The following is a 15,135-nucleotide window of genomic DNA, read 5'->3' on the forward strand; positions in this document are numbered from 1 at the left end:
TCTGCACAGAAAATACCATTAACTTAGTAGCCTTTGCTCAATAGGTGGGCTTAGTTCCCCACAAGTCAAAGTGGGATACGGCAAGCAGCACTGAGTTCACAGGCACACAGAACTCGTGCTCAAACTGCTAGCACATATTCCAGCATGGTACATAAATTACTAAACTGTCAATCTCCACCGAAATCTGTGACTCTCCCTGTGCATCTAAGGGAAGGAATCACCACTTTGAATATAAATTCCTCCAGGAGAAAAGGATAATTAGGGTTAGACAAATTTAAGTACAAGTACTATTGAAATAGTTGCTGGAGATGACCATAAAATTTGAAACACAATGCATGACTGAACAGCTGCTAGCTGTTGAACACCAGTGTTTCAAGATGCAACTTTTATAAACATGTTTTATTTTGCTTATACCATCAGAACTGAAACTACTGACTGTCATTTCCCTAAAATAGGGAAATCAATCTAACACATACTGGTGCTTTTCAAAAGATAGCAATTTAAAAGGGTGGTAGCAGCAGGCATTTGTTATCTTTTAAAAACCTTCAGGCTGCAGGGAAACGGCCAAGAGTGTTATGATTATCCATTACAGATTTCCATCAGTACCTGTACCACTTCAGGTGACAAAACAGCAAGATCCAGGGATTAGTGACAGACAATGAGCATCGTAAGGAATGATATATATTACCAATCCTTACAAAAGTCATTGTCAAAGAAAATGTTATGTGTTCAAAAGGTATCTAAATACGTCACAGTAAGTACAGAAGCGGCGATCCAGATTACATCCCATATTTGTTGCATATTTTTCAAAAAGTGCCAATCAAAGCCTAATATTGCATTTCGGCTTTGTCTTATACAGTGTCAGCTGTTAGGAAGCAATTTACATGTGTTTTTAACGACAGTCATTTGGCCAAGGATGAATAGTGCTGTGTCAAAGCTGGTAGCCAACCTTATATATGTGATTAAGGGCCCATGCGTGATTTGATGTGCATCTAAACGTTCAATGCTCCATTTAACTGGAAAAGTTGTGAAGTGCAGTTTTTTTGCCAAACCAAACTCCTCCTTCCATCTTCCTTTCATGGGAAATGTTTTTGTCAATTACCACTGAATAATGCTAGGGCTGATTTGTAGACTTTATCCAATGTCACAAGTCAATCTTGCTTTTTCCAAGCCACTTCGGTTAACTATGGAGATATTATCACCCTGTAAAGTATATTATGTTTTACTCCTAAGCAAGGGTGAGGAATCTGAGTATCATGTGCAAGGCTCAAGATGACGCTTAGGACAGAACATGCAGAGTAAAAATAGTTTCCTTCCATATCCAGGTAATATAAAGCTGACAATTGTAGTCCTGTCTTTATGGGATGAAAACAGTCCCTTTACAATAAGTTTTCTGAAAGGGAGAACAAATAGATAATAACTCTTCTGGTAACATATTATGGTACACTGGCCAGTGTGTTTTTGGCGATTAAACATAATCCTGTGACTCAGATTAATTCACTTGCTGAGTGTTCATTTGCGGCATCCCTCTGTTGGGTCTTGGGGGCCCTCCACGACCTAGAAGACAAAAATGGCATTTGGTTTTTCTTTCAAATACTTTTTGTTTCGCCTTCAAGCAGATTTTCATCTGAAGTCAAGAAGCATGTGGGGAGCTTGTCACCACATTATTAGGTTTAAGAGGTCAATTCTTCAGTGTTCAAGTTTCACCTGTCCTGGAAGTTGTCATGCCCAAATCTGCTCATGTTTTCTGGCTAAAAGAAGAGTGGAGCTAATGGAGTATTCCACCAGTACTCATTCATTCATTCATTCAACAAGTATTTATTGAGTGCCTACTATGTGCCAGGCACTGTCATCAGGCGTTGGAAATAGATACAGCAGTGAAAACAGACAAGGTACCTGGCTCTCATGGAGCTTACATTCTAGTGTACACTCTAGCTTATTACATTTCAGTAGTAAGTAACATCATACTATCAAAATTAATAAAAGCACCAGAATGAAAAACAGACCTTATTACCTAAACTTTTAAAAAGAAACTACATAACATTGAAAATTGTATAATGACTTGTAACAGATAAAGTAACTTTTTACATGCTGTGTAAAACAGATTTTTAGCTACCAGTAAACTCAACTTTCATAGAATATGCTACAAGGTGAAAATGAACATAACGCACATTCACATGCAAATATCCTTTGATATTTCAAGTCAATAATTTCCCAGTGATCCATTAATTTTTTAAAAATGCACCTTTTGCTGGCCAGTTTCTATTAGCATTAAAATCAAAGTACTTTATAATTCCTCCGAAATATACATTTTATACATGTGATGGCCAAAATCTAGAGGAAACCTATTCAATTTACATCCTTCCAATAAGAGAACCATTTAGAACTTCAGATCAGATGAAATGCTACTTCTGTTACATAGGTTGACTTCCTGCCCAAATAGTACGAAGTAGTTTTCCTACAGTAATAGACAAAACCAAAAACTCTTAAAAGCTGTATTTTTAAATATGATTTAATTAGTTAGGAATTTGGAGGTTTTGTTTAAAAGTCAGAAACTAATGGGTATTTATATAATAGTGGTCCAAAAGGCATTGAAATTTCAATTAGTTCTATGACTTCTAAATGGTTCTCTAAATGTAACTATGGCTTATCTGGCCATTAAAGGGTCTCTGGCCCTAAAATATAATATGCATGTTTCAAAAATAAAAGAGGAATAATAAATTTATATAAATGTTCAATCTCATTCCAAAAATGTCTTACAAAATGTTTCAGTAAGTACTTCCTAAAAACATTTAGCAGGTTTTAGGACCTGAAAAATAATTTGCAGTTGGAAAAACATTTTTTTCTGAGGAGGAAAAATGTTCTAGTTTTTGAGACAGTTTATAGTAACAGGGACAGTCATTCAAAAAATTAAATTTGGGTTCAAGATAAATTTTAGAAACAGAGCATTTCATTTAATCCTTGCAACAAGTCTGGAAATGATAAATGTATTCCTAACAAGTAACCTACATGCAGATTATGAACAGCTCTTCCAAGGCCAGAACAGAAGCTCCACTTAGGAACTAGGATCACCACCACAAAATATTACCTCGTGGGGCTCCCCGTGGTCCATTCTGCCCAGAGCCTCGCTTGAAATTCTGCTGATATCCATCCTAAAAGACATGCTAGTTAGTACTGAAGAGAAGAGACGGTAATTTTTAAATCCTCAGCCATCTAGATTCTTAGATACTTGCAAAATATAGAACTCCTCCTTATTCTTTTAGACATTTCAATATAATTATTATTCTGTATTGTTATACTCCTATTATTCTTAAGAATGTTCAATGAAATATTTTCTCTGCTCTTAAAAATCATTTTTTAACAGATGTTCTTAAAATGAGTACCTACACTCAGTACTAAAAAAAGCAAAAGTCGTCATTCTCCATAATGAACTATCTTTATCTTGTACAAAGGTATAAAATCAGCCCTAGCTGGTTTGGCTCAGTGGATAGAGTGTCAGCCTGTAGACTGAAGAGTCCTGAGTTCGATTCTGGTCAAGGGCAGATGCCTGAGTTGTGGGCTCAATCCCCGTAGGGGGTGTGTAGGAGGCAGCCAATCAATGATTCTCTCTCATCATTGATGTTTCTATCTCTCCCTCTCCTTCCTCTCTGAAATCAATAAAAATAATTAAAAAAAAAAAAACACAGGTATAAAAATCAGCCCAAATTAGTTAATCAAGTCCATCAAGAAACTACAGCCCAGCCAGTATGACTCAGTGGTTAAGCATCGACCTATGAACAAGGAGGTTGAGGTTCAATGCCTGGTCAAGGTACATGCCTGGGTTGATCGGGGGGGGGGGGGGGGGGGGGGGGGGGGGGGGGGGCGCGCGGCGCGTGCGTGTGTGCGCACGTGCACGCCCGCACGAGAGGCAGCCAATCAATGCTTCCCTCGCTCCCTTCTCCTCTCTGAAACCAATAAAAATATATTTTAAAAAGAAACTACATCAATCACTTCCATTGGTATATTTCAGTCAGGTTTATATTTTAAAACAACTTTACCTACCCGCTGATAGCCAGAGTAGTCCCGGGGAGCACTGAACTGAGACTGTGTGTAACCACTGTTTGGAGTGTTAGAGAATGAAGGGCGGTAACCATCATATCCTCCTAAAATTTAGGACAAGAGAATAATTTTCTTCTCTTCACAAGGAATGTTTACTTCCTTACTAACCAAGGGAAGAACTAAAATATTATATTAATTTCTAATCACTATCTTGACCCAATCTGTTTATATATTTCTATGAGCAGTAATTAGAACAGTGGTTCTCAACCTTCCTAATGCCACAACCCTTTAATACAGTTCCTCATGTTGTGGTGACCCCCAACCATTAAATTATTTTCATTGCTACTTCATAACTGTAATTTTGCTACTGTTATGAATCATAATGTAAATATCTGATATGCAGGATGTATTTTCATTGTTACAAATTGGGCATAATTAAAGCATAGTGATTAATCACAAAAACAATATGTAATTATATATGTGTTTTCCAATGGTCTTAGGTGACCCCTGTTAAAGGGTCGTTCGACCCAACCCCGCCCCAGGGGTCACGACCCACAGGTTGAGAACCGCTGAAGTAGAAGATGAAATTTTCTCTCATCCATGCACATACACACATGAAAAGACAAAAAAAAAACAACCAGAAAAATATCCCTAAGGTCTGATAATATATGAAAAGCAATTATCCCTTATTGGACAATAGTAGGCATGGGTCTGACACATAAAAAACTGAATGTCAATTTAAATGACTATATCAAAATATACAAGTTTTTAAATTATAAAGGAGATTAATTAATGCAGAGAGATACATATCTTTCCCAAAAACATGACTATTTCTACGTATTTTACAAATCAGGAACGGGCATGAACTTGTGTTGTTAATTTTTACCTCTGAATCCATTGGCAGGGCCCCTGTATCCGTTCATCAAGCCTCTAGCACCACGAGAGCCTCCACGAGACACACCACGACTGTTGTAATAGGGCTGACTGCTCCGAGGAAACCCCGCGTTCTGCTGGGGAGGCTGCTGGTGGTTACCAGTCACTTGATGGGGTTGGTCCTGGGAACCATGGTAAGTGCCAACCACTATAATAAAAGAGAGGGGAAAAACATGTATACACACATACACTACACACAGCTCATTACAATTTGTTCTCCCACATGCTTTCTGGCTTAAGAAGTGTCTTATACAATCTCCTCAAAGTTTAATTCTGTCTCTAAATAAATTTGCATATTAATAGGGAAAACTACATATTAATAAGTCCCTGCCTTGCTCCTACAACAGAATAAAAATCTCCAACAATTCCTTATCTCTGAAAGCACACAACTCTGTGAGAACACACAATTCTATCCTTGCAAATGATTTGAAAAGCTATCTCATTAAACATCTGAAAGGCATCGCCTATTAGCACAAGAGACTAATTCAGAAGATCCCACATACAGAAACAGTAAAATTATCATTTTATAGCATTTAATTATTTCTTTTCATTATAAAGTTCCTTAGTAGTTGAAGCTTTCATTCTTTTAAATCTCCCTCAAATTTATTGAAAACCTACAAAAAACTGTTGCCATAGCTAAGCTACAATATTCAGTCAATTACAAAGATAAACCAGCAGAGGCCTTTAACTTGTACCCCCTTAATTCTTGATTCATTTCAAGCACTTTTGAGTGCAGCCAATTCTGAAGACAGTTAAATGATACACCAGCATGCAGTCAGCTAGAATGAAAGGTCTTAGAAGGCCCACTACTCTGCACCCACCCTCCTCCTCTCTACAGTGGGGGATCTAGGAACCTTCCAATGTGAAATACTGAGGCACATCTCTGCTATTATGCCAATGTTCATAATTTTCATAATTCACGGGGTGGGGGAGGCAAAAAACAGGGTGCTAACTAAACCTTTGGGAGATGAGGAAAGTAGAGACCACAGGAAGGCCTACACCCAGGAACAAAAACAGCAGCCTCTAGCCAGCCCAAACCTCCCTTGCTTGGGCACAAAGGTGGCGTGACTCTCAAACATCTTTACCTGACTTATTTTATATACTCAAGAAACCCTAAGTACATTTTAGTTTATAGAATTGTATTTTTCAATTAAAAGGGTAGGAAATGTCTAAGGAAGGAAGGATCATGACTCCTTTTTCAATTATGGAATGGAACAAATACCCTGTTATTTACAATGTGATCTTTAGAGTAATTACCTTTTACTGCATTCCGAAAATTTAAAATTACAAGCAAATATCACCAGTACAAGTAACATTGTCTATCTAAAAAGATTCATTTTTATGCGGGTAGAAAGTAGGTCAAAGAACCGAATTTTCGACTCACTTTTTATCACTAAGAATTAATGTTGGTCAAATCTCACTGTAAGAAACTCAAAGCAAAACAATTAAAGAGTGATCTTTATTTAAAAATACCAGGACTCCTTTTCTCCTTTAATTCAAATTAAACAACACTTCTGGAATGATGGGACACACTGATTTGTTCAACAACTATCGAGTGCTCTCAACATGCCAAACATGTCCTAGACATCAGGGATGTATCAGTTACTAACGCACAACCTTTGCCCAGATGGACATTTTAATAATGGGAGATAAGTGAGTAAAATACACTTACAAGTGAAAACATGTATATAGTATCAGGTAATAAGTGATGAAGACTAAACCATAGTAGGATAAATAAGTGACTGAAGTGAGTGTGAAATATTTAGACAGGGCAATGAAGGGAGGTCTCTGTAAGGTGCTATCTGAGCAAAAACCTAAAGGTCAATAAACAAAGCCCCATAAACATGAGTGGAAGAAAGTTTCAGGCAATAAGGAGGGAAGTGTAAAGGCTGTGAGAGAGCAGAGAACCTGCTGTGTTTGTGGTTGGTATGGAAGGAAACAGGATGTACAGACAGTCCTCGGGTTACGACGGACTCGACGTACGTCGTTTCGTGGTTCCATCATTTCGACATATGTGCTTTATGATTTTTATTATTTATTTACCACAAGTAAAGGTAAGGAACTGTTATCTTTCTTTTAAATTGTTTTTACTGTTTCACTTCATTGCTGCTGTGTATGTGCTCCATGTGAGTGACGTAGGTGCTTACGTAGGTGGGCTCCAACTTAGGCGAAAATCGCGTTACGTCGCACCATAGAAACGCATCTCCGAGGTAACCCGAGGACCTACTGTACACACGATCAAGGCAGGGACCAGGTCATAAAGGACCTTATAAACCAAGGACTTTGGATTTCTTTTCTAAATAAAATGGGAAGTCACTGAAAGGTTTTGAACAAGAGAAAGACATCTGATTTACATTTTAAAATAATCACTCTGGGCTACTGTGTGAAGAACAGACTGGGCTAGAGGTTTAAGTTTAAATAAGCAAAATATATGGGCTGATTTTGCTTTTTTATTGAAAATGTCTGAATGTTATGCAGTTAATCTTTATAAATAATGTCTTTTAAAATGCTAACGAAAGGTTATCTAGCTCAAGTGCTTCAGTCAGTGAAGGCAAGTTACAATATAAGAGCAAAGGAGTTTGAAATCAACTGGCACAAGGGGTAAAATTAAGCAAATCAAATAATATGTAGTAATTACTTTTCATTTCATCACACCATCTGAAAAAAATGGCAAAATAGCAAGCATGTCAGCACAATGTCAAAAGGCTCCAAATTTACCTGCTCCAAACCAACTTATGAATGCATGGCAATGAAATAATTAAAGGAGCCTGAGAGCAAGAAGCCCAGTTATTCAGAAGCTGAGCACATATAGCATAACTGGCAAATTTCTATCAGATTATGACTGACTTAACCTCCCTGCTGATTAGTAAATGCTGAGTACTATAGGGCTATGTAAGGATTTATTACTGAAAAATCTACCATGTTGATCCAGGTCTAACAAAATTTCAGTTACTAAAATCGAAGTAATAACAACTCCTATGATTTTAGCAGGGTTTGCTATAGTTTGTTGTGGGATCCCAATTAAAGTCCTAGGAATTAAATAACCATAGACCTAAAAAGATATTTCATGTGTTACAAATTTAACAAATCTAAAATATCTTTATCTACTTTATTACTCTGACCGGTATGATAACAGGCCAAATTACAACCATACTTTCCAACAAGGACTTTTGTTTCAACCAATCAACCAAATGCAGCCACCACCAACTCCTTACTGCTTCCTGTCTTTGTATAACTGAGTGCTGAATATCATGCCAGCAGGCTTTAATAAATTAGCAATTAAAAGCAAATTTAATCATAATTTGAGTAACAAGTTTAATAAAAAAGATACTATGAAAGCTCACTGACCAAAGGAAAATGGGTATAATACTGCACGTTATTCATATATAGCAAATACATACTCAATTTAACTCAGGGCCCAAAATCCAAAATCCGTAAGGTCTAATGCTAACACAGAACTTCCTGGATGCGGCCACTCTGAAGTCTGAACTGTCCTACACTGTCAACACCTGCATTGGGAAAAAAGTAGCCAGGACATGATGCGGGGGTACCCTACCTGTTTGAAGCTGTTCTTGCTGAAGCTCTGTTTGCTCTACTTGGTGAGGCTGACTGGTAAAGCTCTGGTTATAGCTGGCCTGGTACTGATTCTGCTGTTTTAAAGTTTCTGGTTCATTAACAGGAGGAACTGGGGCATTCATATTGAACACCTGTAAGTAAATAAATGATTAGTTCATCCAGTTATGCTAATAATTTCCTCACTTTTAACATGGCAGACTTTAATGCTGGTTTTACCTCAAATGTAAAAAAGTCTCAAACATCACGCACACACACACACACACACACACACACACACACACACACACACCTTTCATTTAATGCACTTCAATGTGGGGAAAAATATATGCCATCCAGCACTTAAGAGAATTATGAATGGGGATTTTAAAAATCTAAAGACATATAATCAATAGCCTTGGAAATGCTATTATAAATGATAAATCTGTATAAAGACATAAACCCCTGATACAATATCAGTTATACAAATTAATTCTATAAACTTCAACTTTGAGTTGAATATTTACTTGTTATTTTATTTTTATGATATTTTCCATCACAAGTTAATATTTTAAGTATGTAACACTATGAATTTTCCTATGAGCACTGATTTAACTCTATCCCACTGATTATTTTCCATTATCATCATTTTCTACAAACTACAATTTAGAGATGTTTACTGAAGAAACAGGGTGAAGTATCAGACTGCCTGAAATTTACTTTGATATGCTTCAGTAAACAATTAAGTAAATACAGCAAAATTTAAACAACTGTTAAATTTACATAACAATGTTTATATATAGATATTATTTTGGTCTGTTTTTCTGCATGTTTAAAATTTTGTTAATCAAATCAAAAGGGTGCAGCTGTAAAACACATAACTCCTAAGACTCAAATCTACCACTGGAAGCAGGAAAATCAGAGTTTAGGTTCAATTAAATATACCCTACAGTTAGGGTAGATGCAGACTCAAGCACAAAGTTAAATAAAGACTTTTTGTTGAAACTCTAGCATAATAGTACACACTAGGTACTCAATGTTGGTTCAATTAATTTGCCTACCGTTTGCATGGATTGGAATGGAGCTGCATTTACATTGATTCCACTGCTATGTAAAGGTTTGCTTGTCCCAGCCTGGAACACTTGGGGCTGAGAGGCAGCAGGAAGGGATGAGGATGCTGTAGTCTGGTCTGCATTTAAAGAGATTGTTGCCTAAACACAAAGTGAATAGATGCACTTTAGTGATAAACTACACTTAGCCAAGGCTACTGCCCATATGTGTATTAACAAACTCAACCATTTCATGAAATAAAAATGCTGTAGTACATGCATTAGGTCCAAAATGAAAGTCACTATATTAAAAGTCATTTACCTCTGCCCAATTCATGAATAAGCACCTCATCAAGTTTATATGACCTGGTAACAGAACTTGCCTGAATCTGATCAAGTGGTTCCTTTTGTGGTCGTTGCTCTGTAGCATGAGAAGGCTGGTACAAGGGTTGAGATGCTGTATACCCTTCACTTGTGGATGATACCAAAGGAACCTACACAGAGATAAAGTAATCAAAGCTTCTTTGTGTTATAAGCCAACTCTGATACATGCAAGGCTAAAAAAATGTAGATAAGTAGACTATAAAACCTAACCACTACAAAAAATACATGTATTATTAGAGCTCAAAGTTAAACATTAGTCCAGTTGTAAGGTCCCCACAAATGCTTCTAAAATGGTAATATCTGCACTAAATTTTAGAATTATGTCTAAAAGCATCTTCTTTCATTATAATAAACTATTCTAAAGAAACAAGAATTAGAAAAAAATTTTATACATCACCAAGAAAAATAAATATAGTCATGGAAATAAAGCTACACATGCCAGATTTGGACACTCATAAAATTCATACCTGACTTTCATAAGCTAACTAAGAAACTGACTAAAGAACTGGCTAAAAACAAACCTGCAAAAATATTTCTATCACTCTCACCTGTGTAGCTTCGGGTTGTACGGGAACTTGATTAGGCTGAGCAAGTCTAGATTCAGAATGAACTGAAAAATTGACCAAAAAAATAATCGTTATACAAAATTAAATTTTTTCAAAGATGTCTAAATACCTTTTACTTCGTAGAAAAGGCAAAATTCTATAGCCAGATTCTAAATAAACTGCTTAGCAATCATGAAGATACTTTGAATTTTAGCTTTCAATTTCAAACACAATTTAGTATTGTGTTTACTGATAGTCATTATTAATCAACTCTCACAATGGTTTTCATTCTGTTTTACAAAGGTAAAGATGTTAGTAATAAATATTAACAAAGAGGTAGAGAGCAGCCCTAGCTGGTTTGGCTCAGTGGAAAGAGCATCGTCCTGCAGACTAAAGGGTCCCAGGCTCGATTCTGGTCAAGGGCACATGCCCGGGTTGTGGGCATGGAGGAGGCAGCCAATCAATGATTCTCTCATCATTGATGTTTCTATCTCTCTCTACCTCCCCCTTCCTCTCTGAAATCAATAAAAATTTAAAAAAAAAAAAAAAGGTAGAGAGCAGAACAGGTAAGAATCAGTGCCAGTGTTATCCATGAAAAAGGCTTATAAAGCAGTAACTATAAAGTAGCATTACTCTTAAGACCTTAGATAATATCCAGTATTATTTTAACACTAGAGGCCCAGTGCACGAATTAGTGCACCAGTGGGGTCCCTAGGCCTTGCCTGCGGGATCAGGCTGAAACTGGTTCTCCGACATCCCCTGAGGGGTCCCGGATTTCGAGAGGGCTCAGGCCAGGCCAAGGGACCCCACCGGTGCACGATCGGGGCCGAGGAGGGACTGCAGGACAGCTCCAAGGTGTGCCCGGCCCATCTCGCTCAGTCCAGATCAGCTGGACCCCAGCAGCAAGCTAACATACGGGTCAGAGCATCTGCCCCCTGGTGGTCAATGCACATCATAGCGAGCGGTTGAGTGGCCTTAGCATATCTTTAGCATCTTATGCTTTGATTGGTTGATCAGACAATTGGACACTTAGCATATTAGGCTTTTATTATGTAGGATTATCAAGTTTCAATATAATCTCTCAAATGTTTCTGCACAAAAAATCAAAGTGTAAGTATACTTTTAAAAAGCCTATATTCAATTCAGTGTACATATTGCCAACTCCCACCATCTTTCCATTCCCCTACCAAACATGATTATAAATAAAAAATACAGGATCTCGCCCTGCCTAGTTGAGTGTTATCCCGTGCACTGGGAGTCACCCAGTTTGATTACCAGTCTGGCCATGTTTTTGGGCTCAATCCCCAGTAGGAGGTGGGCAGGAGGGAGCCTACTGATGTTTCTTTCTCCCTCCCTCCCTCCTTCCTTCCCTTCCTCCCTTAAAAAAAAAAAAAAATCAATGAAGCATATTTAAATACATTAATTAAATAAAAAATACAGGATCTTTGGTTAGTCATTTAAAATTGCCTGTTCTTACTGGAGAATCTAATGCAGCGGCCACCAACCAGTGGTGGGTGCACTACTGGTGGTCCGAAGACTACTGGTGGTCCGTGAGGTCCGAAAGGTTGGCGACCACTGAACTAATGGACTCAGCATTTATTTACCTGAGTTACATGAGTGCTTCAGCACAACTTACTAGCTTAGAAAACTCTGTATTTTCTTCCTCCGGTGGAGCTCAGAAAATGAATGCCAATAACTCTAATTCCTTTCTAGCAGGCCTAACACCTAACCTTCATCTTTTTTCTAACTCTTGGTAGAAATGTGACCAAGCTAAAACCGGTTTGGCTCAGTGGATAGAGCGTCGGTCTGTGGACTCAAGGGTCCCAGGTTCGATTCCGGTCAGGGGCATGTATCTGGGTTGCGGGCACATCCCCAGTAGGAGATGTGCAGGAGGCGGCTGATCGATGTTTCTCTCTCATCGATGTTTCTGACTATTTCTCTCCCTTCCTCTCTGTCAAAAATCAATAAAATATATTTAAAAAGAAAAAAAAAGAAATGTGACCAAGATGAGCTCTCTTTGCTTGGGAAAAATCCCAACTACCTTACCAGATTAACTGTCATTAAACAATGCTTTTACTCAGCAATGCTTTTTATATAACGTTTAAAATTATACATTAAATGTGTTACTTTGCATAGTTCCACTTTTGTGCCCTTAATGCTGACATGATCTGGGAAGAAAACAAGACTAAAAATCACTAACAATCCACTTAACCCAATAAAGGTACCAACTCTACTTAGTGCTGCTGTTTCAAATAATGGTGTAAGATTAGTGTTGAGTCTGAAACTTCAACTGTCTTTTTATCTTCACCTTTTCTCTTAAGCATTCCCTTACCCACTTGACTGTTAAAGCTCATTTTCAAAAAGCTGCAAACATTCTTCAGAAAAAAACACCTCTATTATTTTTTATTCTGAGATTAATCTTGACATTTAAAAAGTCCAAGCAAAATTTCATTTACATAAATTACAGAAACAGGAAAAACTGGTCTATAGATTTATAAGTCAGGAAGTAATTACCATGGAGCTAGGGGGAAGGGTAGCCAGTGACTGAAAGGTGACAAAAATAGGCTTCTGGGTACTGATAATGGTCCATTTTTGAGTGTTGATGTCTTCAGTTTATGAAAACTCGTCAAAATGTACGTTTGTATGTACTTTTCTATTTTTATATACCAATAAAAAGTAATAAAAAAGCCCAACGGCATGGCTCAGTGGTTGAGCATCAACCTATGAACCAGGTTCACGGTTCGATTTCTGGTCAGGGGACATGCCAGAGTTGTACGCTCGATCCCCAGTAGGGGATGTGCATCATTGATGTTTTTCTCTCTCTCCCCGCTCCCTATGTCTCTGAAATCAATAAAATATATAGATTTTTAAAAGTATTAAAAAAAATATAGAACTACAGATAGCATTTGCATTATAGGAAAAAATGTTTCTTATCAAATTAAAAGGTAGATCTAAAAGTTAAGCAAGCATTAAAAGGAAAAAAATAATTTTACAAACTTTACAAAACCTGAAAGCATTGACCCTATATTTATTTCTCACATAAAAATATGTCATTACTAACCTGGAGGACAAACCAGCTGGGGCATGTCCATGTTTTGTGTTGGATTCATAGGCTGTGCAGATACAATGGCAGGATCAAGTGTCTGATTTTCAAAATCCAACATTGAATCCTACAAGGGAGAATACAATGGAATTAAGTTAAATAATGTAAGCACTTAGGTACTCTGTTAGTGTTTCATTAAACTGCACATACCTGTATGAAATTATAAGGCCCCTGCATTTGTGCCATAAGGTCCTGTACTCGCTGTCTTCTCACAAGGGGATCTGCCTGAGCCACGGGTGTCAAAGAGTGGGGCTCTGGTACTGAAGGAGACACAGCCTGAGGTTGCTGCTGGAGCGAATTTACCACCTAAAGGGAGAAGCGGAGGGGAGTGGATTGGTAGAATGAAAGCGCTCCATTCATTAACATCAGGACAGATCCCCAAACTACATACGCTATCTATACTGTAAACAGAATAGATTTTAATGTAGTTATTCAAACTGATCACAATTATGTCAAATTTAACATTCTGATCAATATTAAAATTCTAATGTGCTGTCATTCCACATGATTACCATGTAGCATTTCACAATTACTTTATAGACTGGTTTCAAAGAAAGACTACCAGTTATTTATTTCCTAAAAGAATGCCTTTTGTGTAAACTGCTAAGCCTTCTATATTAAGTAAACCTATATACCTATATTAAATACATATCTCAGTATCCAATGTGTAGTCTGCACTCAAAAAATGTTAGCTATTATTATCAAGCTTTGAGTTCCCACCGTTCCATCCTCTCAACCAATATTACAGGTCAAGGTCCATCACTTCACTTAAACTGCTACAAAAGCCAAACCTCACTTTCCCTCTGTGTCCTTTTCCTAGCTCTAATAATTTCTCCTGGTTATCATTTTTAATAGTTCCCTGCTCTGCTGGAAAAAATCACTAAACTTTATTACATCAAATGTATATTCTGCCTGGCCAGGTGGCTCATGCACCAAAGGGCTGCAGGTTTGATTCCCCGCCAGGAAAACTTATGAAAAGCAACTGATTAACGTTTCTCTCTCACATCAGTGTTTCTTTCTTTCTTTTTCTTTCTCTCTCTCCCTCTCTTAAAAAATAAATCAATTAACATATCCTCAGGTGAGGATTACAAATTTTTATATATTCTTCTGTTTGACTTTTTAAGCCAGGGGAAGTCATACCTGTTAAGCCTGAGCAAGTCATAATCTTCCTTTATAAGGAATATTGAGATAATAGAACCTGGTAACCAAACAGCCTTAAGGTGAAGGAGAGGAGGAGTCTAAGATGACATTTCAATATAGCCCCTGTGAGTAGGATTTTTCTAAAGGTTACCCATGTGGGAACCCAGGTTTTTATAGAGCAACCTAATAACAAATCACATACTTTAATACACTAACCTTAAGTTATACATGGTTATAATTTTTTGAAACTGGATCAGCATCAGTGATTCTATTAAACTTCAACAGGGATAAACAAATCTCCTTTTAAACCTAACAGTCTTGTGTAAAGAGTTTATTACAATAAATGTACTAAGACTAACAATCTTAATTTGCTCTTAGGAGACATAAAAAT

General features: G+C 37.3%; 1 protein-coding gene across 6 annotated transcripts in view; it reads right to left on the reverse strand.

Annotated features, from left to right (window-relative positions):
• Positions 1 to 380: 380 nt before the first annotated feature.
• The window catches only part of CAPRIN1 (cell cycle associated protein 1), a 39,702-nt gene continuing 24,947 nt past the window's right edge, over positions 381 to 15,135 (reverse strand). For 3 of the 6 annotated variants that reach the window (XM_059709726.1, XM_059709725.1, XM_059709729.1), the window contains 10 exons: positions 13,755 to 13,910; positions 13,563 to 13,671; positions 10,505 to 10,566; positions 9,956 to 10,066; positions 9,585 to 9,734; positions 8,528 to 8,678; positions 4,925 to 5,119; positions 4,042 to 4,142; positions 3,089 to 3,152; positions 381 to 1,557 (listed from right to left, as the gene is read on the reverse strand). In XM_059709726.1, the coding sequence (XP_059565709.1) occupies positions 1,493 to 1,557; positions 3,089 to 3,152; positions 4,042 to 4,142; positions 4,925 to 5,119; positions 8,528 to 8,678; positions 9,585 to 9,734; positions 9,956 to 10,066; positions 10,505 to 10,566; positions 13,563 to 13,671; positions 13,755 to 13,910 (1,164 nt within the window). In that variant the 3' untranslated portion in view covers positions 381 to 1,492. The remainder of the gene's footprint in view (positions 1,558 to 3,088; positions 3,153 to 4,041; positions 4,143 to 4,924; positions 5,120 to 8,527; positions 8,679 to 9,584; positions 9,735 to 9,955; positions 10,067 to 10,504; positions 10,567 to 13,562; positions 13,672 to 13,754; positions 13,911 to 15,135) is intronic. The other 3 variants (XM_059709728.1, XM_059709727.1, XM_059709730.1) reach the window with 3 other exon arrangements.

The sequence above is a fragment of the Myotis daubentonii genome, chromosome 9, assembly GCF_963259705.1.
Source record: "Myotis daubentonii chromosome 9, mMyoDau2.1, whole genome shotgun sequence".
NCBI lineage: Eukaryota > Metazoa > Chordata > Mammalia > Chiroptera > Vespertilionidae > Myotis > Myotis daubentonii.